The sequence below is a fragment of the Tachypleus tridentatus genome, chromosome 7, assembly GCF_004210375.1.
Source record: "Tachypleus tridentatus isolate NWPU-2018 chromosome 7, ASM421037v1, whole genome shotgun sequence".
Lineage (NCBI taxonomy): Eukaryota > Metazoa > Arthropoda > Merostomata > Xiphosura > Limulidae > Tachypleus > Tachypleus tridentatus.
In genome coordinates this window covers 17,811,163-17,838,079 of record NC_134831.1, presented here as the reverse complement: position 1 = coordinate 17,838,079, position 26,917 = coordinate 17,811,163, and the positions used below count along the sequence as shown (strand labels likewise).

Sequence of the window (26,917 nt, the reverse complement as noted above, 5' to 3'; positions counted from 1 at the left end):
TATACACCTCTGAGTACATTAACGATTCTTACTTGTAAATGTTACACACATTTAAGCAGAGTTTGAAGGGGAGGGGGTCCTTACTTCCACAATAAAAAATAACCTATTTACCATAGAGATGTATCATTCACCACAGAGGTAGTATGAATTGTTACTATGTTTGAGTATATTTTAACATTGATGCAAGTAGCACATAGAATAAAAACAACACTTTAATATACCTTGATTAATAATAAAAACAAAGCAAACAACCTTTTCCTCTTGCACATGAATTTTTATTTCTTCATTCAAGAACATTATAAATAAAGAATTAACAGTTTATTTTCAAATGGAAAGTTTTAAAGCTTATATTATTATTTAAAAAAGTAATTAAACCTCAGTTCTTCACACACACAAAAAAAGATGGAATTGCAGTAAGATGTTTTAAACTAATGGTGAAAAAAAAGACAGAGCCTTCATTGTCCATTAATTGACAAGATTTCAATTTCAAACTGCAGATCAGCATTTGGTGGTATAGTAAGTATGTTAAGGAAAGAAAATAAACCTTATATCAGAACAAAAAACTAAATGAATTACATATATAATAAATATTCAACAATTAATGTGTTCATGAAAGTGTGCTTTGTAAGGATTTTAGTCAGTTTGTATTATCAGATTTCTTAAATTCTTTAATGACAATGAAAACAAAACAAAAATAGTAGGTGACACTTTATGACAGAATAACAGACTGAGTTTAAGTCTAAATAAGAAAATGTTAACCTAGTAAAAACGTGAAAACTTAAGAAAAACTATAATTAAACTTTTGATAATATGCCATAAAATAATTCACAATAAACGACTTTGAATGTCATTTTAACATTGCCTCATAAATCAAGCATGAAGAATTAGAACCTAACCATGTAAGCATCATGTAAGTTTCATCAATGAAACTTGTGACTATGAATGTTAAGAACTTCTAGATCAACGTTTCTCAAGAGTAAAACAATTCATTTGTAATAAGCAGTTATAATTAAAGTACCAAATTTAAAGAAAAACCAGAATTATTTTTAGTGTGAAACACTTACTACACAATATGAAATGTTTTTTTATATCAACAGTACTTTAGACATAGAAAACTTCTATCTCAAGCATATACGTAAACTACAACAGTGGTTCCCACTATCATTATAAAATATTATCATGACAGACAACAATGTGGCTGGTTTATCCTAACTTCTACTTCCATTAATCATTTTAGAGATTATCTTCAAATTTAACTTTAAAACATTAAACACTGGTGAAGCATACACCAAAATATAATTATTTAACCTTCTATATACAGGGTGGCCCATAAGTACTAATCCATCTATATATCTTATGTATCCAGTGTATCTGTGTGCTGTCCCTCATTCTCACTGCATAATATTATGCAATGTCATGTCCTGTAAGACTTTTTCAAGTGTAAATGGGCTTACATTGACCATATTTCTCTGAAAAAAAAGAAAAATTTATAATACATGCGTAATTGAATATAACATAATAACATATGGATGAGTAAGGACTTACGGGCCACCCTGTATGTTGAGCTCTATGACATAAGCATCATAAATGTTAACTCATTTAATACAATCCCTCTTTCTATTAAACATTATTCTAAGAATGATTTACTTTACAAGTTTATATTGGGGTCATAATTTCAACATTTCAACCAATGTTGGATCTCTGTGTGTTAAGAACCATCTCAGAATAAGTGGGATATAAACTAAAAATAAGTTTCAGCACAACACCATTAATTAATAATGGAATTAAAAACAGCTACCAACATTATAACCCACTACAGCCATTAATAAATTAAAGCAGAAAATGTATTAGTAAATACCTTTACATTCTGAAGATCTCCACAAGCTAATGAAAGTAAACTCTACTGATTCTTTAGAAACATAGAAAGAAAAAATGTTTAAATTGAGTAAGGATAATTGCATGGGATTACTACTGTTTAATAAAGCAGACGTCTATAGTATTATGTGTCACATTCAATATGTAAAAATTGCATTACCTGTCAAAACAGAAATAATGCCCACAGTTGCTTATTGTTAACTGTACTATGTGTGACAGTGAGACTGCTATTTCAAATTACATTATTCTTAAGAGTCCAACACAAGTTTCTAGTAAAAATAATTAATAAGATAATTTCAGTTAAACATTATATGAAACTGCTGATGGGTCATTTCAGTCAATGATAACTCTCATCAGATTGGCTGGGTTGGAACATACAATGTTTATGATGTGCAATGTCTCAACTGACGATACATGATCAGTTACCAGTTGATAAACTTATTTGGTTGATTTTATTCTGCATACAACTTTGTTCTTTTATGCTTGTGTGTTTGTGGGTTTTATGATTTTTACACCAAAGAGCATCTATAACTATGAAACTGGTGAAAGATAAACTTTTTTAGATTTTGCACTTTACAAAACATGCAAATAAATTAAAAAAGTGTAAAATAAATGAAAAACAAAACAAATAATAAAAATTAATGTAAAACTCCTCCCTCCTGCTAACTCTCAGCCCTAAAAACAGAATAATCATCTCTGTCATGATATTATCTTATTTCACCTCCTGAATGTGGAACAGTATTCCAGACTTTCTGTTGTAAGAAACATAAATCTTTCCACTTTCTTCTCAGAGAAGAACTTCTTTGTTTTGACTTGATTTCAACAACTGAATCCTTGTTCTATAGGTTCATTTCTCCACAGGAATCACAGCCATGACTGCTGCAAGATTAACAAAAGGCAGGAAGTGGTCAACATTACCTGTCAATAGAAGATGGCATGCATTGAGAAATCCATTACACCTTATATATCAAAGTCAAAGAGTGACTTATAGTGTGAAGATTCAGTCTTTTCCAAAAGCTTGTATTTCACCGAATACAAGCAGTTAGTGTCCAGCATTGTCAAAAGATGAGTACAGCCACACAGATGCACTAAAAATAGGTACACTCCCCTTTAGTTGCACAGGAATTTTTTTTTTTTTCTTTTCTGGTCATCATAGATGTTCTATCTCGAACAATCCCCACAAAGACTATTGATTTTACTGCTTCCTTAGTAGATTGGTGTTGACTTCCCACATAATCTATTATTCAAATATCTGTGCAAGAGATTCGAAGTTTTTAATACTCTGGTGATAAGTTTAAAATTTACCTCCTAGCAGTAGTTGAAATCCATATTTTCTACGAATTATATAAACAATAAAGAATGATTATTCAGAAGTTTTGGCTTCACCATGCCATAGTATATAAGCAGCATTCCAATGATTTCATTAGTTTTCAGAGCATTTTCACATGACCAGGGTGGGAATTTGGGGGTAATCTAGTGGACCAAACAAAACTGTGGGCATACCAAAAACATACATTTTTATAATTCTTGGTACTACTGATTTTTATTAAGTAGCATACCAGTTTGAATACCTGGGAGTTGATGTATATAGTACTTCACAGTGGCATACAATTTTAATACAAATGAGGATCCATTCAACTGATCATCCAGATACCACTAAAACTCCTACATTTGTGTTGGAAGACAGAAAAGATGCCTTTAACCTGTAGTTTTATAAATCATTTTTATAATAATGCAAACACATAAACTTGTGTTATTTGTCTGTTGTAACATAATGCATGCACCAAGCAGAACACTTCATATTATTATAATGGTGTAAAATAAATGCACATGCTGCAGCCAGGTGGCAAGGAAAATTCTCTTACTATGAAACAAAATAAATACCCCCAAGACATATATGGTATATATCTAACACAGTGGAGAAAATGTGGTAAAAGTAATACTTCATTGTCTCAATAAGGGAGATAACCTCACAAAAATCAATTTAAATTGCAAACTTGCAATGGCTAAATTGGCTATTCCTTTTGGTTGATTGGTTGATTTAGTGTTTTATGGCACAAAGCAGCTAGGCTAGCTGCACCAAACATCCGGTTAAAAGGTAAAAATAAACTATATGTAGTAAAATTCATAAAAGAAAATGAAGGTAAAACAAAAATGCATAAAACCAATGATGACACCTAATCTACAACGTTAAGAAAGAAACCGGAATAAGTGAAGTTGTAAAAGACTTTCTGTGGTATAATAGTTATTATCATAAACCACCACGAAGACTAACAAGTAAGTACAAGAACCACTGTAAGTCACCTGAAGTTGGCCTTTCCAGTCGTGGTTCAGGGTTATGTGTCATTATGGCCAGTATCAAAAAGTCGAGTAATAAAAGTGTTAAAACCCATGCAGCAAAATTATAATAATCACTATCCAGGACAACTAATGGTGTTAGTCACCTGAAGTTGGCCTTTCCAGTCCTGGTGTCAAGTCATTTAATGTTCTGGCCATTTTCCAATTTCAAATTAAACTAGAGAGATTGTGACTCTTAAAAGGGAACCACAATTATAAAGGTGTAATGAATAAATATCAAACACTTAAAAAACGAAAAACTTTATCAAGGTGGATAGTGTCACTGTCACCAATAACACTGTCTAATGTTATAGACAAACCTTGGGACAGAACATGTTTAATATAATAGTGCCATCATTGAATCATAACAATGGCAAGAAAGTAAAATGTGGCTTACAGTGATCTGAGTATTACACAAACTACACACACTGATGCATCAGTTCAAGATAAAAGAAAACGATGAGTTAAAAAACTGTGATCAATGCATAGTCTAGTTAGAACAACTTCCTCCTTCCAAACCTTACGGAAGCTAGACGACCAAAGTCCAATATAGGGTTTTATTTGGAAAAGCTTGTTGTCGTGTTGCTCACTCCAAGTTGACTGCCAGCTGGCATGGAGCCAAGCCTTGAATACAAGACCATAGTCCATGTATGGAATAGGCACAGTGGTGTTAGTGCCGGAGCAGATAGATTTAGCTGCTGTGTCTGCAAGCTTGTTCCTGCGAATACCAACATGGCCTGGTATCCAGAAAAACTGGATAGAAGTAAATGTTAATGAAAAATGGGTCAGTCAGTTTTGAATATCAGCAAGAACAGGGTGTGAGCCAACATGAAGCGATTCCAGGGCCAGTAGAGAACTAAGCGAGCAGATAGATTTAGCTGCCGTGTCTGCAAGCTTGTTCCTGCAAATATTAACATGGCCTGGTATCCAGAAAAACTGGATAGAAGTAAATGTTAATGAAAAATGGGCCAGTCAGTTTTGAATATCAGCAAGAACAGGGTGTGAGCCAACGTGAAGCGATTCCAGGGCCAGTAGAGAACTAAGCGAGTCAGTATAAATAGTACAGTTGGAGTACTGATTAGCTTCAATATGATCTAGGGCAAGAGAAATGGCATACAGTTCATCAGTGAACACAGAAGCTGTAGAGGGGATTCTGCACACAACCACTGAATCACAACAAACCATGGCAGAGCCTACAGAGTAACCTGATTTGGAACCATCCGTATAAATTGGAATGGAAAGATTGTTCAAAAGATGTTTAAAAAAATAAAAGACGGTACTTCCAATCGAGAGTATCTGCCTTTCTCAGATTACTTAAAGAAAGGTCACACATGGGGACTGTAATAAGTCATGGTGGGATGGGCTGACCAGTGGATTCTGCAATGTTATCCAAGGACAAACCCAATTCATCCAATTACACATGGATGTGAAGGCCAAAAGGAACAATGGCAGATTGTCTGGTCTGAAAAAGTATGGCCCATAAAGGAAGTAAAACACATCCCCAGGTGGGATGCTTTGGTAAGGAATGAAGTTTCAAATAATATAATAAAGACAGTTGCAAATGGCAAATGTGCGTGGAAGGTTCATGAGATTCTATGTATAAGATCTGAACTGGGGAGGTGCAGAAAGCCCCAGTGCAGAGTCAAAGTCCTTGATGATGAATGGGGTCCAGCATCTTTAAGGCCGAGGGTCTGGCAGAGCCATAGACCAGTGATCTATAGTCAAGTTTCGATTGAATAAGAACATGATATATCTTAAGCACAGAACATCAATCTGCTCCCCAAGTGGTGAAGGAGAGGACATGGAGGATGTTTAGCACTCTTCTACATTCAACCTGTCGCTGCATGATGTGTGGTATAAAGGTCAGCTAACGGTCAAAGATAAGCCCCAAGAACTTGGTCTCAGGGACCACTGGCAGCAAAACTTCACCGACATGGAGTTCAGGATCAGGGTGAATACCCCGTTGGTGGCAAAAGTGCATGCAAATGGTTTTAGAGAGAGAAAAATTAAAGCCATTTGCCGTAATCCACTTCAGTACACGATCGAGGGCAGTTTGTAGTTGCCGTTCAATATATCTCATGTTCGACACGAGATGTGAAAGTCATCGACACAGAGCCCGTTTGCAACAGTGAGAGAGAGTTTTTCAGTGATAACATTAATCTTTATACTGAAAAGTGTGACACTCAAAACACAGCCCTGAGGGACCCCAAGTTCCTGTAGAAAATAATGGGAAAGTGTCGAACCCACATGAACTTGGAATCTCCTGTCCGTTAAAAGATTTTTAATAAAAATGGGTAAATGGCCACGTAACCCATATATATGAAGGTCTCGCAAAATGTCATACATCTATGTTGTGTCATAAGTCTTCTCAATGTCAAAGAATATTGATGCAAGATGTTGTCATTTGAGAAAAGCTTCTCTGAGGGGGCGAGAGGAGGTTGTTTGATTCGAGGAACCAAACAAGACGAGCATTAACCATCCTTTCCAAGGTCTTACAGAAACAGCTTGTCAAAGCAATTGGATGGTAGTTTGAAGGAATCTTGGGATCTTTCCCAGGCTTAGAGAAAGGTAAGATAATAGCCTGGTGCCAAGCATTAGGAAAAATATTCTTCTGCCAGATCCGGTTAAAAACAATGAGAAAAATATCAAAAGAAGCAGGAGACAGATGGTGCAAAATGTCATAGTGTACATCATCTGTTCCAACAAATGTACTGCCAGACCGATGAAGGGCCAGTTTCAGTTCCACCAGTGTAAAGGAACGATTATAGTCAAAGAGATAGTCAGTTTGAAAGGAAAGAGGTGAACGCTCTGCTTGAGTCTTGATGGCCAAGAAGGTGGAGGAACAAGCAGAAGTGCTAGATACCTGGCAAAAGCTTTCATCTACAGCATCAACAATACTCTGGACATCAGCTACTTCTTGGCCATCAGAGAGTAAGATCAAGAAGGGAGCAGAATTGTAGTGTCCATTGACCTTTTGAACCCTGTCCCATATGACCTTGGAACTGGTGGTAGAAAATATGCTAGTTGTGAACTTAATCCAAGATTCCTTCTGGCTTTGATGTCTTACTCACCTAATGTGTGCATGGGCATGCTGGAAAGCGATGCAGTTTGAAAGTATGTGATATCTACAGAAAGTATCCCAGGCCCGTTTTTGAGCCTTCTGTGCCATGTGGCAAACAGGATTCCACCACTGACGAGGATATCGTAGAAAACGTGTCGAGGTTTTAGGAATACACTGAAAAGCTGCTTGTATAATACAGTCAGTTATCGCTGCCAAACAGTCATCTATTGATAGCTGACTGATGAGAGCAGTGAAACTGGACCAGTCTGCCTGATCCAGCTTCCACCAGGGAATGTGGGTAGGGTGGCATTGACCATGGCCAGTCTCTCTCAAAAGTATAGGAAAATTATCACTGCCCAGTGGATTATTGTCAACCATCCATGAAAAATGGGAGAATGATGAAGAAGAGCAAACCAAAAGAGATCAATAGCGGTAAAGGACTGACTAGGTGCGTGAAAATAAGTGGAAGAACCAGCATTGAAAAGAGAAATGGTGTGATCAGAGAGAATACGCTTTACAGAGCAACCCTCCTATCAATAACAGCACTTCACTAGAGGGTATGATGTCCACTAAAGTCCCCCAGGATTAGAAAGGGAGATGGCAACTGTTCAATGAGAGCATCGTCTGATTGATCATATGTCTCTCCAGGTGACAGGTTGAGAGAACAAACAGTGATGGTATGACCCAAGGAAACATGGATGACTATGGCCTCCAATGGTGTGTTGTGTTGAGTGACAGGGTGGGCACATGCTGATCAAACAACAGTGCAACCCCTTAATGTACTCTTCCATCACACAGCCTGTCATTTCTGTACAGAGAAAACTGAAAAAAGGTGACTGTATCAGCAGGTTTCAGAAATGTTTCTTGTAAGGAAAGATATACAGAATGGTAGAAAGCAATTAGTGTTTTGATGTCATCAAGATTAGAACGTAAACCTCGACAGTTCCATTGTATCAAGGTAGCCATTTTTAGTGACACGTAGGTGAATTGGCTGGAGAACCTTTCTGTTTACGACCACGTCTTTTTTCCTTCTGTCCTTATATCGGAGGAGGTCTATCAACCTCCATGGATCCTGCCCTGGGTCAATTGAGCAGGTCTTTGTTGTTGGAAGGGGATTCCAGTGACTGAGAACGTGAACGAATTATTGTTTTGCATCTTAGAGTGGGAGAAAAAGATGTATCTGAAGAAATGCCTGTATTTGGAACCAAAGGATGTAGATTTTGGGGTTTGTTGAAATGTATGGGAGAAACAGAGATGGGTGTAGAAGTTGATTCATCAACTTTTTTAACTATGGAGATCAAAAGGGTTTTAATTTTTTTGAGAATGATTCTCTTGGAGGCACTAAGAGATCTGTTTGCACTCCCACTGCAGTTGTGGAACAAAGTGCAGCAGCATATGTCTGAGATGAAGTAGAGGACAGCAATTTCCAAGCCTCAGGATAACTAATATTATGAGTCTTTTCAAATGCTGCACCTCTTTTTCCTCCAACCATTCAGGACAAGAATGAAAGTAGGAAAGGTGTGAATCGTTGCAGTTGACACAATGTGGGTCTGTGTCTCACTCATAGACATCGTAGTCCTTGCCACCACAATGAGCACATGTCAGGGAACCACGACATGACATCTCTGAATGGCCAAACCTCTGACATTGGAAACATCGGAGAGGGTTTGGAATGTACAGCCGTACCCTGCAATTTAGATAACCTGCACTGATGGTGACAGGTGCACAAGGTGATGTAAATGTCAAAACAAGGATATTTGTTAGCAGTGTAACTCCATCTTTGCGAGTGGAGATGCACCTCACTGAAGAAACTTGAGTGGAGAAACCACCAAGAATCTCTGATTCAGGGACATTCTTCAAATCCCTCTCAACAATAACTCCTCATGATGAATTCAAGGTAACATGAGGGGTAACCTCAACAGGTACATCCCCAATTGCCTTTGAATTCAAGAGGAGTTCATTGTGTTGGGATGTGTATGTTTCAACCAATATGTCTCCAGATCAATGCTTCTTTACTGACTTTGGAGAGCCAGAAAGTCCCTCCAGTCCCTTTTGAATAAAAAAAAGAGGGACATTTGCCCTAATGTATTTTCAGAAAGAGAATGTAAGATGAGAAAATGAGGTATAACTGGTGGTACAGACATTGAAGATTGCTGATCAGAGTCTTCAAGATGTGGTCCTTTACCTGTTGACTGTTTTTTCATTATTTTATTTACATTTTTATCAGAAGGATCCATAGGAAAAAAGGAAAATTTTGATGCCCACTGACCCCACCCACCATGGAGCCTTACGAGGGGACACACTACAATGTCAAGCAATGACACTGCAGCAATGCCAGGGTTTCATGAGCACTATACCCAAACACCAGCATCAGACACAATGTCCACAACACCTGTTGAAAACTTCCAACACTGGTACTTGGTTGACTCTAGCCCTAGTGGACCAGCCAACTGACCCAAGGGGAGCCACCCAAAGGTCTACAGGAATTCAAGACCTAAGTGGTGTGTTAGGGTTGTACCCCTCAACCACCAGGATCCTCTCCTCCATTTCATGGGTGGCAACACATGGCAAACATGTGGGTGGATGTTTAGATCCCAGAGGAGGTAACTTGAAAGAACAGAACCTTCCCTGGGAGGTCCACTCACCACATACAAGAATCCACACCGAGGGGCCCATTCCTTTTGCTACACTTACACAAACTTCCTAAGAATATCCTACTGCAGCAATATCTTGAATGTTAACACATCTGGGCTTCTTTTGAAAAGCAATTTCTAATTTGGCCTTAAGTACCATATTTTAATTTTCTCCTCACAGGGTATTCAGGTACTTGTCCAATGAGCAAAATGACAAGATGGAAAAGTTTGAAAACTTTTATAGACTGGTAAGCCCTTTCAGAAAATGAGTTTATCAGGTTCTCACTATTAAGTTACCACCCATGCATGACAATACTTGTTTTCTTTTACAGAGGCTAAAATTTAACAGCGTGATTACAGTTGTTTTTATCAACACTTCAAACTAAAGCAATATGTCAAATGCCATGCATCTTCTGGTGAAGACAGTTTTTCTTAATACTGCTTTATCAAATAAAGAACAATAAAATATGATCTTGCCATTAAAATATTTGTGAAATCACAAACAAATGTGGCTTCATTTTTCATGAAACTAAAGCATGGGTTTGGCTTTTGTTGTCAATCTTGTATCAAAATAAGATAAACTCAAAGGCATTTCATTTGAACATAGCAATACTTTCTTCTGTGGTGGTTCTGGTCATTAAGTTGTAGAAAATATTGATTTATTCCAAAATTGTGAACATAAAAGACTGTTTCTAGTTTCCTCTGAACAAGATAGAGATAAATCCTGTGGCACAGGTGCACTTGTAATACCTACCAAATAAAACATGCATGTTACGTACTACTGACCAATTAAATTGAGCCATATCTCATGCATGAATATGTACAACATACTCTTAGTTATTGTAAGGGATACAGGAAATACTGTCACTGGGATTTTTGGAATGTTAGAACTGCTTTATGACATGTAAAGCTGCATTTTTACAAGTATGCAGTTGTGCAATTTGAATTGAAAACCTACCTTAAAAATATAGAATTCTGCATAAACACAAGAAGCTTCATATAAGTTTACAAGTATTAACAATAACTTTTTCAAAAATGTGAAAAAAACAAAGGATATCCCCATGCAGGAAACCCACTTGGTCCATAACCTTTGTCTGATCTGATAGTGAATCTGGAATTTTCACCTTTTTGCATTGTCAAGCATCCTTCATCCCAACCTGAAGAGAAATAAAAAAATTAATTTTAAAGACAATAAAATGCTCTTGTACTTCAGTTAAAGACTTATATTTGACATTTTATTTAAAACTAGAGTAACAGTGAACTGGGTACAATTTGTTTTGTTTTTTTGTTGTTTTTTTATACAAATTTGAACAAGAATATTTCTTTACAGATGAAAATACCATTATAAAAATATATATACATAATTACTTTCTAATTTCAATCTGTTTCAAAACTCCTAGTCTACAGTACAAAAAAGTTTGCATCACTGGCACACAAAACCAATGTATCAAACTGCTAACTATGAGAAAATGTGAAAAATTTAAAAGATTCTAAAAGTTTGTCTCTTTTATCTTACCAAATGAACATATAAAAAAATTGCAATACGTAAATAAAAAATAAGTATATTTTTATCACTACAGTAGTATAGCTCCATACTTTTGTTTTCACAAACACAAGTTTAATAGCTATGTACTGTAAAAAAACAATGTTTATTATTGAATACAATGTCTGTCTCTAAATGAAAGACAAGAACCAATGTCATGTTAAGAAATACATAGTTTCTCAAACACTTCTTTCAATCCACGTGTCCTTGGAACTTCATGATTACATTTGTTATTGCATCTATTCTAGTGAGTTTCATGAAAATCTTACCAAATTAACTAAGGATGAAATAATCTGTTTACTGATGCGATGGCTTAGATAAGGAAAAACTAAGGAGTTCTTATTGTATATAAAGAACGCATTCCACTTAATGCATTCTACCATGTACATGAGTAGAAAGTCAAATGCAAGACCAATGAAGTATTATAACAGGATATTATAACACAATTTAATAGTAGCATGGGTTTGAAATCAATATGCATTCAACTACTATGGTGTTAAGCATCTTGATACAATATCTTTCATGGCAACATATTTCCTTAAATACCTCTATCACACAGAATCTTGTTAAAAATTTCTTATCCATGGTTGTTTGGTCACATCACCATAACAAAACTACCAAAATTAAAAAACAATTCTAATGGAATTTGTATGGTTTCAGACTTTGGACCTCTTATGGCACAAAGTTTACATTTTCACAATTAACACCCCATCATATGCAAATTGGATAACATTTTGTACAAGGGGCAAGATCACCAAAAATGGACATGGTAATTCAATTGTTGAAATTATACAAAATGAAACTAATATAAAGATTTTACAATTATTTTAGAATAAAATATTAACTACAGATGAAGACATACCTACATAAAGATCAATGTATGAACAAATATTAGCTATGTTAGGAATGTAAGATAACGAATACTGCATTTATAAATATCCTCACATGGAATATGTTTACTAGATACAGTATCAAGCTAAAAAACAGGTAGTTTATTGAGCTCTGCAATTGAATTTGCATAAACAGAAATTGTCATCATTCTTTAGTGAAACATATAATGGAGCTAATAACAGTCTTCATTGAACAGAATGCAATGGAAGTTTTGCTTGTAATTCAATTATATACAGTTTTAAACTTGTCACTGAATATGATTTCTCTTATATTTGGCAAACATTGGTCTACATCCCTGGGTAAAATAACAGCATATGTCCTTTAATAGTAAAATGCTGAAAGCAATTATATAACTTGCTTTATTAACAGAACTGAAGGACTCACATTCACATGATTTTCACCTTGTTAAATTTCTCATTGAGGAAGTATCTATTCCAAACCCACCTCTGATATCTTACATATTCATGTGTTCTTCCACAACACATTCACTTGTTTTGTCATCATCACTATCTTCATGTAAGGATAAAACATTATGATCAATACAATTCATATAATCATTTCCATCACTTATAGCTTAACATTCACAATATTATCATTGTAATTTGGCTGTGGTCATTTACCTTTACTATTTTTTGCTTTATGGATACTCACCAATACATTTTTTTGCTTTTTTCCCTCCTTTTCCCCAACTTAATTTACCACAACAAGTGCATTCTAATAATTTTGAACATTTACAAAATAAAGTTCAGTTTTGAGCTGGAAATTTCTCAACAATCATTAAAGTAGCCAGTTAAAAAAATTTCTGCAATGAGTCTTTTTTATTATTATTATTATTACCAAGACAATCTCACCCAATTTCCAATTTTTCAATAATTCAGAGGTAAATACATGTCAGAATTCATCTTAACCACACATATTTGAAAATTGTGCAAGATTGTCTTGGTTAAAAAAAAAAGACTCATTGCAGAATTTTTTATTAAAAATTTCAATGTCTTTTTGTTTTGAAGAATACATCACTTACCTATAAATCTTTACTTTCCTACCTTCCATATGATTTTTTTTGCACAAGTTTAGGGGATCTTACATAAATTCTGCTTTTGCATCATAATTTAGTTTTTTATTGAATGTTACATATGTAATGAAACTTCAACAGTAGGGAGGTGGGAGGGTAGGAATGTCAAAAGTAAATACCCATGTGAAATTAATTGTAATTCTAAAACAGTTAACTTCATAAAATCCCAAAATACACACACTGTATAGGAAATTGTAATGGATAAACATAATAAAAAACAAAATATAAAACTACAGGCTACAAAACTGGAAAATAATAATATAAAACTACAAGAAATGATTCAGAAAATTTGTGTTGGTTTTGAAGGTGATGACGGTGGCATAAAGAGGTAGGAGAGAGATTATATCCTACTCCTGCAGTGGAAGATTCTGGGAAAGTATCCCAGCTACATATTCTAAAGTCAGTACCTCTCTTCACAGATACTGAAAATGGCCAGTGAGTCACACAGCTATCCAAGTCATTGGAAGCTCAAGAAGAACTAAAGGAAGATTCAAGCACGGTTTTATCACTGTGAGAAGAGAAAAACAAAAACAAAGATGACTGCCTTTCCATTTGGAGCCAACATGTTTTGTGATATTGATGGTTCTGTTTCTGCTGTATCCAATTCCATGCAAAGACATGCCCAAGAAGGTGATATAGAGGGTGGAATATTGTCTGGGACACATCTAGTTGTTATAGAATATGAAAGAGTTCAGACTTTAAGAATAAATATTATAAATGTGTAAGAGAAGACCTGCCTTTAATTACTCTGCCTTTCTTGTTTTGTAGCTAAAATTATTCACAATCCTAGACATCACAGAAACTGTTGACAACAAGCATTAAGCAAAATATACAAAAACATATACGAGACAGACTTCATAGTGCCTGGAGAATAACCACAGATACAGTGATATTATAAAAGCAAAAAAGCATGCAAATTCCTCCCCTGGCTGGCTCATAAGATGTCTGCTAAAAGGTACAAAAACCAGAAAGACAGACAAATAAAATAGTTATAACATGTAATATAAATCCATACTTTATGTGATGTGGAACATTACAAGAACAAGGTAGATAAACTACACCTACCAATTTGTTAATTTTAATTGTGTTAAAAAAGATTCAAACAGATTGTTATAAGGCTAAAACAACAGATACCAATTCAACTTGAAAAAGATTTTTTTCTTGGAATATAGAGAAAAAAAGAGGCCATTATCAAATATAAAATGTTTTTTATCCAAATAAATATTAATAACACATTGTAATCATTTCTCAGTCATCCAGCTAAGAGAAATTACAATGTCATTGGGAAAAATGTATGTTGTCTTTGGCTCCACAAAAATATGAGAGCAAAAACCTCAACAAAAAAAATGTGCAACATCAATATTCCTTTTCTTGTGGAAAAGATTCAAAATTGAATAGAAACTCAGAGAGTCAAATCTGGATGAGAATAGACATAGTCTTTGCAATCATAACTATTAGCTTCTTTATGACCTTCTTACCAAAATATTTAAAATGCATGCAATATTTTCACAATTGAGTTATCTACAAGTGTTCAGTTTTGACCACTATAAACCTATGCCTCGAAACTAATACATTCTCCATAGGATGATGAACTTGCTTTATATTAGAGAACTGCTGAACTAGAAATTATATGAAGGTGGTCTTCACCTGTTACTAATTAAAGAACAGGTTAAAAAATTGTCAAGTTTTTTTCACATCTAATTTTTAAGAGATGACATTTTGAGCTAACACTCTTCGCAAGACTTTACAGTTCACATTCTCTTAAAATATCAAAAACAAAAACTGATTATTTAACTTATTCTTTAATTTCAATATCTTTGTCACCTATATCACTTATTTTACCTTGAAATAAAAATCCTATAACCTGAGCACTTTCAAAAGTTGGACCTTTCTTCTTCAGGGACAAACCATAAAAAATTTAGTAAACAAATATAAATTATGCCTTTCTTGTTCCAGAATGACTACAAATTATAAAACAAAAACAAATGTTTAGTCTAAATAGCTTAAATCTCATAACACAGATTTAAGTACATTTATTATACTGACCTTTCAACCCCGACTGGCTAACACCACAGAAATTAAAATAACATGACACACAGGCATGCACGTTACCATATCCAATAATATAAAACAAGCCTTTGGTCTTCACAAAGTGACCTATCTTTGCTGTGTTTTAGTGGACTAGTATTTTGTAAAATACAGTCACATTTCAATTATTATACATTATTATGATTCACAAACAAGTTTTTAAACTTTTTTTTTTTTAAAGACAGAACAATAAATAAAGGAATTTGTACTTGTTTGCTGCTTGTTATAGATTCCTAAGGCTTATAAAATTTTGCATATGGAAGATAAGAAACAAAATAACTTTTCAGGTTTTATATATATATTTTAAATAACCACAAAAATAAATTACTATACCAATGCCAGAGAATTTCACTACAATTTATCAAGCATAGTAACTAAGCTGTGTTTGAGTCTTAAAAAAAAATAAAATTTTGAGCAGTCTGAAGACTCAACTTACCAGTTTAAAGTTTTGTATCAAAAGAACATGATGATATCGTAATATTTGAAAATGGTTGAGAAATCCACCAGAGGGACATTAAGAGCTTTCAATTAATAATTCCTGTTATAAACAGAAGTGTATATAAAAAGGGTGTTTCCAAAAATGGAAAGAGGTGAATGGGGGCCACTGTGTTTGATTCAGTAAATGGGTGTTATCTCAGCAAACAGAAATGACAGGAGGCTCATATTTTATATTCTTATTTCTCAGTGTCAGTAATACAAGTGTCTAATTTGACAAAGACTACATATTTTGACATTACAAACATCAAATGTGAACTAGTGCTGCATACAAGGTACCAAGTGACAAACAAAAATTGTTGCTTAAGTGCATTCTTTTTTATACTTACATTCAATTAAGAAATAAAATAATGTTTAATACTAAAACTTGAATTATAATCTATAGTTTGATGCTAAACTTATTGGCATAAATTCATGGAATGGTAGTTCAATAAAATGTTGATGCGAGTCAACAAATGTAATGACATGATCTTTGACCTGCATGAAGAAGATCAAAGAGAACCTAGATTAAGCAACATGAATCAACTTTGCACCCAACTTTGCCCATGTAACTGGAGATAAGTCATCAGAAAATGAATGACTGAAATGGGAAAACAAAACCTTCAATAAGCATAATTATGATAGAAATATGATTGGTGATATGTGAGAAAAGGATTTATCTCCTTTCCTGGCTGACAGTTCGTTAGTTCAAAAATTTCAGTCTCAAGAAGTAAGTAGAATGATAAAGCATCCTGTGTACAATCATCAAATATCTCTCTGACTGGTGACACCAACAACAATGAAAAATAAACTTTCTGGTAACGAAGACATATGGCAAGTGAAACTAAGATCACAAATAGGTGTTCATAAAGATTATGTAATGTAACCTTAGTATACCAGTTAGGTAACTAGAATAGTCATTTGGGACACAGGACACAGAACAACTTAAGGAATCTGGAGAGTACTTGAGATGCAAAGAATTTTTATCACAAGTATCAAATGGTAGTCAACAAGGCCATCATATAGAGAGCAACTTTGGAAGATGCAAAACCCTTGCCCAAGAGTCATGTAAAAAAACAAACAAGTTATGATTGGCACTTCCAATTGAAGTTGGTTCAACTTCCTTTTAATACAACACTGCTAATATCTTTCTAATTTCTGTTGATAAATGTACATTGCTGGACTAAGAAAAATCGAGACATAAACATTGCAACCTTAGAAATTAAACAAAAAATGCATAATCTCCATGCCTCAAGCTTGAGCTTCTGGACACCTTGGCATACCATTTCAGATCAAGACTTCCTCCATTTAAATGGCCAAAGAGGAAGAGGAATATAATGGAAGACCCAGAGTTGTAATCCCATTCTCTCTTGATGTTGGAATGCATCCATTGCCAAAGCATGAATGTGAGGTTCCAGAGACCAAACTACCAGTGGTTGGTTTTTCCCACAACTGACCAACTCAACAATGATCTACGATTAAAAATGAAAGCTCATCCAACAAAACCTTGTGATGCAGCATCTATTCTGTTGGGAGAATTTGTTTGGGTTGTGACAACTGTTCTATTATCACAATCACCACCTGTGGAACATGGCAAGCTAGTAGGTTGAGATAATAAGTGGTCCCAAGAAAGGACATCCAAGGTTTGAAAAGAAGCTGTGGACCAACTATGTCCTTGACAATTTTCCTCTTAATAAGTCCACACCATGAAATATTGCCATCTGTACAGCAAAAAAGAAAATATTCTGTAGAGACGCTTTCCTGTCCATGTGTAGGTCCTGGAATTTCTCACTATTAAACATGTGTTAAGAGATAAATCACTGGAAAAGGTGGTGTTAGAGAAACTCATATGTCAGTTGCATACCAACTTAACAATCCCTTGAGGTTCAAGAATTTGTGCAGAGGGAGAATGACAGGTAAGAGGATTGCCCTTAATTGCATCCTTGAAACCCCATGGAGGAACACCACCAAACTGAAAATATATGACTTCATCTCAATACGAATAAAATTACTGACAGTCTCAAGGTAGCGTAACTCCCCACTCCCTGCCAAATTGTGCAATGCCAGGTATCAGAGGTTGGATAGCAAAAACTTGAATTGCTTTCATGAAAGAAATAGTAATCCAGGAATTCATGCTATAAATTAGCTTGCTAATATTTTTCTTTTTCTTTATGAGATCAACCAGGTAAGAGGAAAAATACTCAAAGCATTCATGAATGAGCACTGATAAAGCTGTTAGTGATGCTTTTTCAAGAAAAAGTGATATTTTCTGAATGAGATGCTGATGTACAGTACCAGGATTGAGGGTGCACTGATATATTTGGAGAGTGTCATACAGAAATATTACAAAGTGCAATTAAGTGGGATATAAAAGACTGGAACAAGCAAGAAAGAAAATCTGACCAATGCTTAGATGGTCAAAGGAAAAAATCCTGATGGTCAAGTAACAGCTGTAGCATGAGGGAAGGTAAATTAGATTTGGAATTAAATTTTGAAATAACTTCCAAAACATAGTGAGATGCACACTTTAGCTCTACCTGCACTCTGAGAGTTAACCATATAACAAGAAATAAGCAAACAGTGAACACTATTATACAAGGTTCTTAAACAAACTGCAAAATTATAGCCCCTTAGCTGCAGAATGCACTATGTGGTGCAACTGTAAACTAATAAGCAACTGCTGAATACACCAACCACAAGGTGCACTTTAATTTCTTTTATGCAACAGCCTGCAGAATGCACCCATTTGATTACTGTGCTGTTGTTTTCAATGAAAATCTCATCAACTAATGGGTTAAAATTAATGTTACCTCCAAACAACACCGAGTTAAATTAAGATTCATTATTTCAATAAATATTGGTAAAATAAGCTTCAAATGTTTAGGATTTTATTCAGAGATAATCCTGAAATGTTCACAAAAAGATACAAATCACTATAGTGATTAAAGTGACAACATCACAGGAATTAAAATTAACATCCAATGTTACACACCAAAATTGATTTTCAAAGTGGATTAAAGTATACAAAAGAACAGTACAGTACATTTATTTGGTCAAATAATATTGTTTTTCATGCAAACTGTTAAGGTAGCACTGACCCTTAAAACTACTAATACATTGACAAATCACCGTTAAGTGTGGTTAAATGAACACATTTATTAACATCTGACTGACATTTAAGTGCTGAAAAATGTTTAATGGCTGTTTCCTCAAAATGCAGTTTTCATCAGTGTCACCAATTTATTAGTATAACTTCACTATTAAAACCAATATCAACATCAAATTTAGATCACTTGTTGATATTACTCTATTAAATACTTTGACTATTTTTAAATTCAAAAAGCTTTTCAAATTGTCTTTTAACAAGAAATTACCACAAACAAAAGCATTAATTAAAAACTAACTGCCCAGAGCTCATTCCTATTTTAGAAAATTTGTAACATTTTTAATTTAAGCTTTGAATATGTTCACAAAGAGCATGTGTATTAATTTTCATGTTTCCATTATTCTCAAGTAAAGTTATGGAGTTGAAACAGTTAATGTATTTCTTTATTCCTGCTGGATATGACATACATATGACTGAAAGTGTAGTTTCAAAAACTGTGACATCATACTTTGGTTTGTGCTCAACTTGAAGGTTACAAATGTTTCACAGTTTTCTCAGCATGTACACTTGCCCAGTTTTAAAGGTCAATGCTTATTAAGGTCAGCTAACACCTGTGTTGTAGGAGGAAAAAAGATTGATCTTTGCTCACTGTTTTTTGCATTGATAAAAGGCTCAGATATTTACAGTTATGATAATATTTGATTCCATTTCCTTAGAGTAACATAGCAAATTAAAAAAAAAAGTTTAAATTACAAAATTAATAGACAATTTGCAGCCGCTGATTGTTGAATTTAATAATTTTTATGGTAAGGTGAAAAATTTTCATAGAATAGAAATGTTAATGTCTAAGATTGAAAATACATCCATTTTTTAATCTCAGATTGTAAAATTAAAAACAAATATCTAAAGTTATTAGTATATTAATGAAAACTGTTTTTAATTGAGGTAAAATAATGAACAAGTAACAATGTTTGTCACTAAAATAAATTTAAATATATTAGTATACACAAGTTATATAATTTTAACCATTACAGCAATAAGTATAAAGTTTAATAAATTACATTTACAATTGTAGTATTTTTAATTCTTTTGGAAATCACTAAAACAGAAGGCCCAGCGTTGCCAGGTGGATTAAGGCATTTGACTCATTATCTGAGTGTCACGGGTTCTAATCTCGGTCACACTAAACATGCTCATCCTTTCAGCTGTGGGGGCATTATAATGTGATAGTCAATCCTACTATTCATTGGTAAAAGAGTAGCCCAAGAGTTGGCAGTGGGTGGTGATAACTAGCTGCCTTCCCTCTTGTCTTACACTGCTAAATTATGGACGGCTAGTGCAGATAACCCTCATGTAGTTTTGCATTAAATTCAAAAACAAATAAACTAAAGCAGAAAGAAGCAATTTTATGCCTAAATTATGAGAGAATTATAAACAGTTACAAATTATACATTATCTAGATGATACATTAATTCAGAAACTAATAAGAAAATATTACCTTTGATTACCTGTCCAATTCCAACCTGAAAGGAAAATGGTTTCTGACCAGGATCTTTAGTACTAATACAGTTCATGAAAAAGATTGAACACAAGATTTTAAAATCTTCTTTTACAAGTTGTGATTTTAAAACAACATCTAATATCTTGCAAACTTAAGTTATCAATAAGAAACATGCAAATAAACACAGACCGATTAAATTACAATCACAAATATATTTTTTCCATATAAATTGCCCAAGAATTAAATTCCCTTAATACTCACAATACTGTTACACTAAGATTAGGAACAGAGGCGGTTGTTTACAACTGAAGCCAGAGTTTTGTACAATGATGTTTTTTAAGTTTAAATTTAAAATTAATAAACAAAAGCCATTTTGACAAAATGTTAAACATGAAATATTTAAAGACCTGGGGTATTGCCACTGCTTATTAACTACAAATATATTTTATTACATATGAAACAGTTTAAGCCTGTTAGAAACAAATGGGTGTCATTAATTGGTAAAACTTATGAAAACAAACAGTAGTGCATTATGGTTAAAATATAAATTACCAATATTCATTACATCCCACAGGAAAGAGAAAGAAAATTATGATAAAACAAAAAAATCGTATCTGCCACCAGATGCTACTAAACAAACTTTGTAATATACCGTACAGACAGTGTAAAGTTTCCGTATATTTACTTAATAAATTCTCAAAAATATGATGTAATCTCATTCAAACATATCTTATTTTGATGACAATAAGTAAGGACTAAAATTAATATTACCCAAAACATACTTGGAACAATTAGAAACAATGCTGAACTGTTTTGCAGTTGCACATTTTAAAAATACCAACAAGTTGTAGCTACATTTGATTCCTAATGTTATAATAATTAATATTGAAAATTTATTATTTACACCAGATCTTGCAATCACTGGTAAAATGTTCAACACTTTTTTTTCCTCTTTATTATCTATCAAAACAAAGAGGGTGTTTTACAGATATATAAAAATGAGTAACTAGGAGTAATAAAAGAGTTGTTCTTTATTGATTATATAACTTGCAATACTAAGAAAAGATATAATATTTATTTTAGACAATTCAGTTTCAGTTCACTAAATGCAACATAAAAACTAAACACAAAACACATTATGACAAATAACACAAGTAGCTCTTCATTCTCACCTCCAGAACTTTTTAGATGTATTTCTTAAAAAACCTGTACAATGTACAGTAATTGTATCCCCTGGTTTGGGGCGATCTCCAAATCCTGGAATCAAAATCTCCTTGGTAACACCATCACTAACTTGTTCTACTCCCATGGCTGCTTTTCACCTAAATCCAAATAATAAATATTAAAAAAGATACACCAACTGCATAATACAATTACACTATAACAAAGATGTTTTACACTTGTAAACAGATAAATTCAACAAGAATATATTAATAATCACAACAAATAATCAATAAGTTATGTAAAAGTCTTATTTCTTCCAATATTTCTATTTAAAAGTTGTGACCATTACATTTTCTACCACCTCTGATCTTTAATGACAAAACATCTTACAAATATGGTACTACTAAATAACAATAATGTAGAGTTTCATCAAATAGCATAGTTTTTATTACACATGCCTGAAACAATTATAGAGCCACAACTGAAATATACCTCTTGAATTTTGTCTGTCCATAACTAGTTTACAATGTCTTCATTGAGTGTATTCTGATCATTTGTATAGATTTCTAAATCTCATTTTAAACATTTTGCACATGAGAACATTTTAAAAGTGGAGATTGTGAATATATCAAATGGCAGTTCATTACTAACTTTCACAAACTACAACAATGAGAAGGTTTACATCAATGAACATTCAACTACAGAGGCAAAAAAATCAAATACAACTATGCAACATTAGTGTTAAGTTCAATGTGACTAAAAACTTTGGCACAAAAGGACTGTTTTCTAACTTGAAGGAAAATTATTCTATGGTTACATTTATTCAAAGATCATATAAACATTTACTTTTAATTCCAGAAACCCAACAGATAAAACTTAAAAGTGTCAATGAGTTATTTTTGAATGCATCCCTGTTAGAAACAGAATATTGTATTTTTCAGTTAACAAACCATCACTGCACAAAGATAAGCAATTTGACATGAAATATCATTTATTGATATTTTTTTCCATTTCAATCCAGTCATCCAATATATATGACACTTTAATGCCATCATCTTGAATTTCCCTGATGTAACTTTCACAAATTAAATCAGGATCACTTGGAACTCTCTTTCTTTTTGCTGTTATAAGCTCATACTGATTATAACAACTGTACTGTTCTACAGATAGAGCTGTGAAGAAAAATTTATAACACACCTGTATTCTGAAAGAAAGAAATATTTGAAGTTGTAACATTTCTATGGAAAAATATTATTTCAGTACTTTTAAAGTCTATATTTGTTATCTTGGTTAGCTGAGATTGAATTGAATATTTATTACTATAGGTACAACTAATTGTAAAGTTACAGCTTTAGAATTAATGCTAGATTAAGTTTTTTTCTGTAATTTTTTTTGTTAGGTTTCAGGTAACTACCAGAATTGGGTTATACGACAATAAAGCTATCAAATACTAGATTTAATTATACAATTTTCCCTCGCATTAGCTAAGTAGAGATATATAATTTAACTTAAAATATTATAAAACACTTTATAATTCATTTCCACCTAAAATGAATATAATGGAGGTGTTACACATGTAGAGTTTTGCAGAACGCAACAGGTGTAATGAGTGGATTTTATATAAGTACTCTTGACTAGAATTCAGATTTCAGAAACCTATGATTGAAAAGGTGCAATTTCTAAATATAATTTGTAGGTTGGAGGAGAAACTGCAGGTTACCCTAAATAGGAAAGAGGTAAAGGATAAAAAGAAAAGTTAACTGTAAGAAATTACAACAGGATTTAAAGTAATGATACAATGGCTAATGATGAATATTGATATGTTAAAAACAATACTAACAAAGCTAAGTTGTAGTGGATTTAATTATAATGAGCAGTTTCTAATAAATAACAGATTTCAGTTTTTAGCTTGTGCAGATAAAGAACTATGGGGAATGAAAGATAACAAAAGGAACAGAGAAGGATACAAATGAACAATATGAGAATGTTATTACCATAGGTAACTATTTAGTATAGCACATAGATAGGTGCTGTACTACCTATTTACCTACTGTGTGGTAAATAGGGAAAAACGTATTAGATGATACTATCCAGAGACAATGGATAAAACTGACAGAGCAAATAACATTACAAAGGATTGTAGTGATGCTATGTATGTAATACAAATAGGGGATAATGATACTGGTGAGGGTAAGTCAGAGGTGTATAAGAGATAAAGGTATTCAAAGAAAAGGTTAATAATAACTTAATGCTGTCAGTGATACTGCAGTGACTTACACAACTTTAAGCTAAGTCTACAGTGATGAGGGCTAGAAGAATAAAAAATAAAAATGTTGAGAAAATTGCACTTTGGGAATAAAGTACAAAATGGTTTTGTTACTGTTATGATGCTAAAATCATAAGAAATAATACAGATGACTATTAATTGGAACAAAAAGGTTTGATGCAATGAGAATAACTGAAATCTTGTTAATGTAGTTTTGATTACAAACATTTCTTTGAAATACAGGGTTATAGGTTGTTTAATATGAAGAGTAATAAAAACAGTTGTGGTCTTCTATATAAAATGTGAGTTACATCCCATTCAATTTGAGTATATCAAACCTAACTGCAGAAAGATTTGCTTTTTTTTGGCTTTCTGTTAGTGATCATTCAGGGAGAAAGCACACAGTTAGAATTTGTTACAGACCACCAAATCAAACTGATCTGAAACTACAGTGAGATGAAGATTTAATATGTTGATGAGGATACAATTATGGTATACTTGAATTTTAGACATAGAAATTGGAAATTCTTGGAGTTGCATGATGAGGAAGATAGAGTTTCAGAAACTGTTCAGAATGGCTTTCTTCACCACTTGGCTGGGGAATCTACTAAAAACTTCTAATATTGAAATGTAGTGATTGGAGTCCAAGTGATCATTTCTCAGTAAGATGTAATGTTTTGCTACTGACAGACATAAGTAATAATGAGATTTTTAATCTAAATTTCAAGAAAACAAATTCTGAAGAGATGAGAGAAGTGTCTGCTGTGAATTGGACAACTGAATTAATTTGATATTGATAAAATGAGAAAACTGTATTTAAATAAATCTGAGATAGGCATATCCCTACTGAAAAAAAAAAAGTGGCTGTAAGTAAAAAAAAAACCCAGACTAGTTCACAAATCATATAATTGATAAAATTAAAAAGAAGCATTATAAATATATTTAAATTGATTGTCACAGAGATTTGTAAGATTATAGATCAAGACAACTGGACAAACAGAAAATTAGAATATTAAAAGGTTGTCTGAAATCATAAAAGTTATTAACAATGATCTCTTAAGATACATTAAGGGTAAGCAAAATGTACGGAGGGGAGGGAGATCATGACAGAACAATATTTCATAACTTTTTTAATTAACAAAAAAGACAAAACCAAGTTTAATTAAGAGATCAACAAGTGTATCATACAAACAAGTTTTGACAGGCTTCTGTTTCATAAAAGATACAAACACATCATTTTGCTAAAAAAATCAGTAAAAGCTGTATACAAGTAAAAACACCAGAAATGCATTTCTAATTTTATTTAAGCATCACCAGATTTGAAATGAATGTAATACAAATATATTTATCAACAGTTTTGTGCTATTTTAAAACTAATACTTGCATTGTATTTTCAAAATAATTAATTTTACCAGACTTGTATAAGCTTATAACAAAATCGATAGCATAGCATACCATTACCATAATAAAATAAACAGCAACACAATTTAGTTTCTGTTCTCTTTATTATTACATTACAATGCCAATACTAAAAACAAATATTATTGCACTTTATAATCTACTAACCAATTACCAGTAAGGTCTGTGCTCACTTGGGGTGCCAGCAATTGGTAGGGCTGGCAGGGCATGGTAGCTATGAGTGATTTGCAACTTTGTATAGTAATCTCTATTTTGTTTTGTTTTTTTCTTATCCAAAGGCAAAAACATGCCAAATAATTTGTAAATGTCCAATCTGCATGTAAGTTCTTCTTTATTTTGTTATACTACATTCAGTAAATTCAGCTGCCAAATTTTTCTATACATTTGAATGGAGACAAATAATGTTCTTTATAATGGAAAATGGGGGCAAAAGAGGAAAACCAAGACTTATTGCTAATCTGCATGCACACAGAATAAGAATTTTACAAAACTGGGAGTTGCACATCATGTAATAAAAAGGTTTCTCCAGTATAATACGTATTATAAACAAGTTTCATTATTGTATGGTTATATAAATTATAACAATATTATTAATACAGCCATTTTCATTTAAGAGTCACTATAAAATTTAAAAAAATTAAGAAGCACATAGTAAAGGGACAAAAATACCATTAAAACGAATAGTGATAGCATCATGTATTGTGTTGAAAAGCATTTCAAACACATTGATTCCCCTGACATAAACGCGGTTACACTCAATTGAAAAATCAACAAGATGCATGGCTACAATGTAGCACAAAGCTACACAATGGGCTATCTGTGCCCTACCTACCACAGGCATTGAAATTCCCTGTTTCTAGATATACAAATCCACAGAAATATTGATGTGCGAATACAATGACATTGGAGAAATATAAACCCATTATTCAGCTCATTGTACTTATGTATATAACGATAGATTAATGGTTTCGTCAAACTATTAAATTGATCCTCTCTCCGCTTACAACTCAACATTTCTAAATCTTAACAATTTTCTGTTTACCTTACCTCTATATTCAATTCCCAGACGTAAGAAGCAATACAATTTATAAATATTACAATAATTTATAAGTAAAAATAATACGTACCCACGTTACCGGCTTATTTAAAACTACTTTTCAAATAGCGCAAAAAAAGGCGTTCACGCTGCCAAGCGGAAAGGGAGCAAACTTTAAAATTTTGATAACATTTTTAGTTGATATGGAATTTTATCTTTTATTGTAATTATATTCTTTAACTTAGCAAATAAAATATTTTATTTACTTTATAATACTTGGAACGTAAAGTTAATTAAAGAAACATAATGTAGTACACTTATATTTTCATTTGTAAGTTTTTTTCATTTTTACAATCCTTGAAAATTGAACAAATTATATTTACAATAATTTTAATTCTTAACTGAGTGGGGTTACTCAAGTATTTTTTCATAATATCCGAAGGTTGTGTGT

General features: G+C 33.0%; 1 protein-coding gene across 2 annotated transcripts; it reads right to left on the bottom strand.

Annotated features, from left to right (window-relative positions):
- Positions 1–253: 253 nt before the first annotated feature.
- LOC143255224 (uncharacterized) lies at positions 254–26,705 on the bottom strand. 2 transcript variants are annotated; one of them, XM_076510549.1, is made up of 4 exons: positions 26,558–26,705; positions 21,754–21,903; positions 20,579–20,640; positions 254–11,063 (listed from the first exon to the last, which is right to left on the bottom strand). In XM_076510549.1, exons 2-4 carry the CDS (start codon positions 21,888–21,890, stop codon positions 10,936–10,938), a joined length of 327 nt encoding a protein of 108 aa, XP_076366664.1. In that variant the 5' UTR covers positions 21,891–21,903; positions 26,558–26,705; the 3' UTR covers positions 254–10,935. The 2 variants fall into 2 exon arrangements, with proteins under 2 accessions (XP_076366664.1, XP_076366665.1); XM_076510550.1 differs by having other exon boundaries at positions 26,478–26,569.
- Positions 26,706–26,917: the final 212 nt, after the last annotated feature.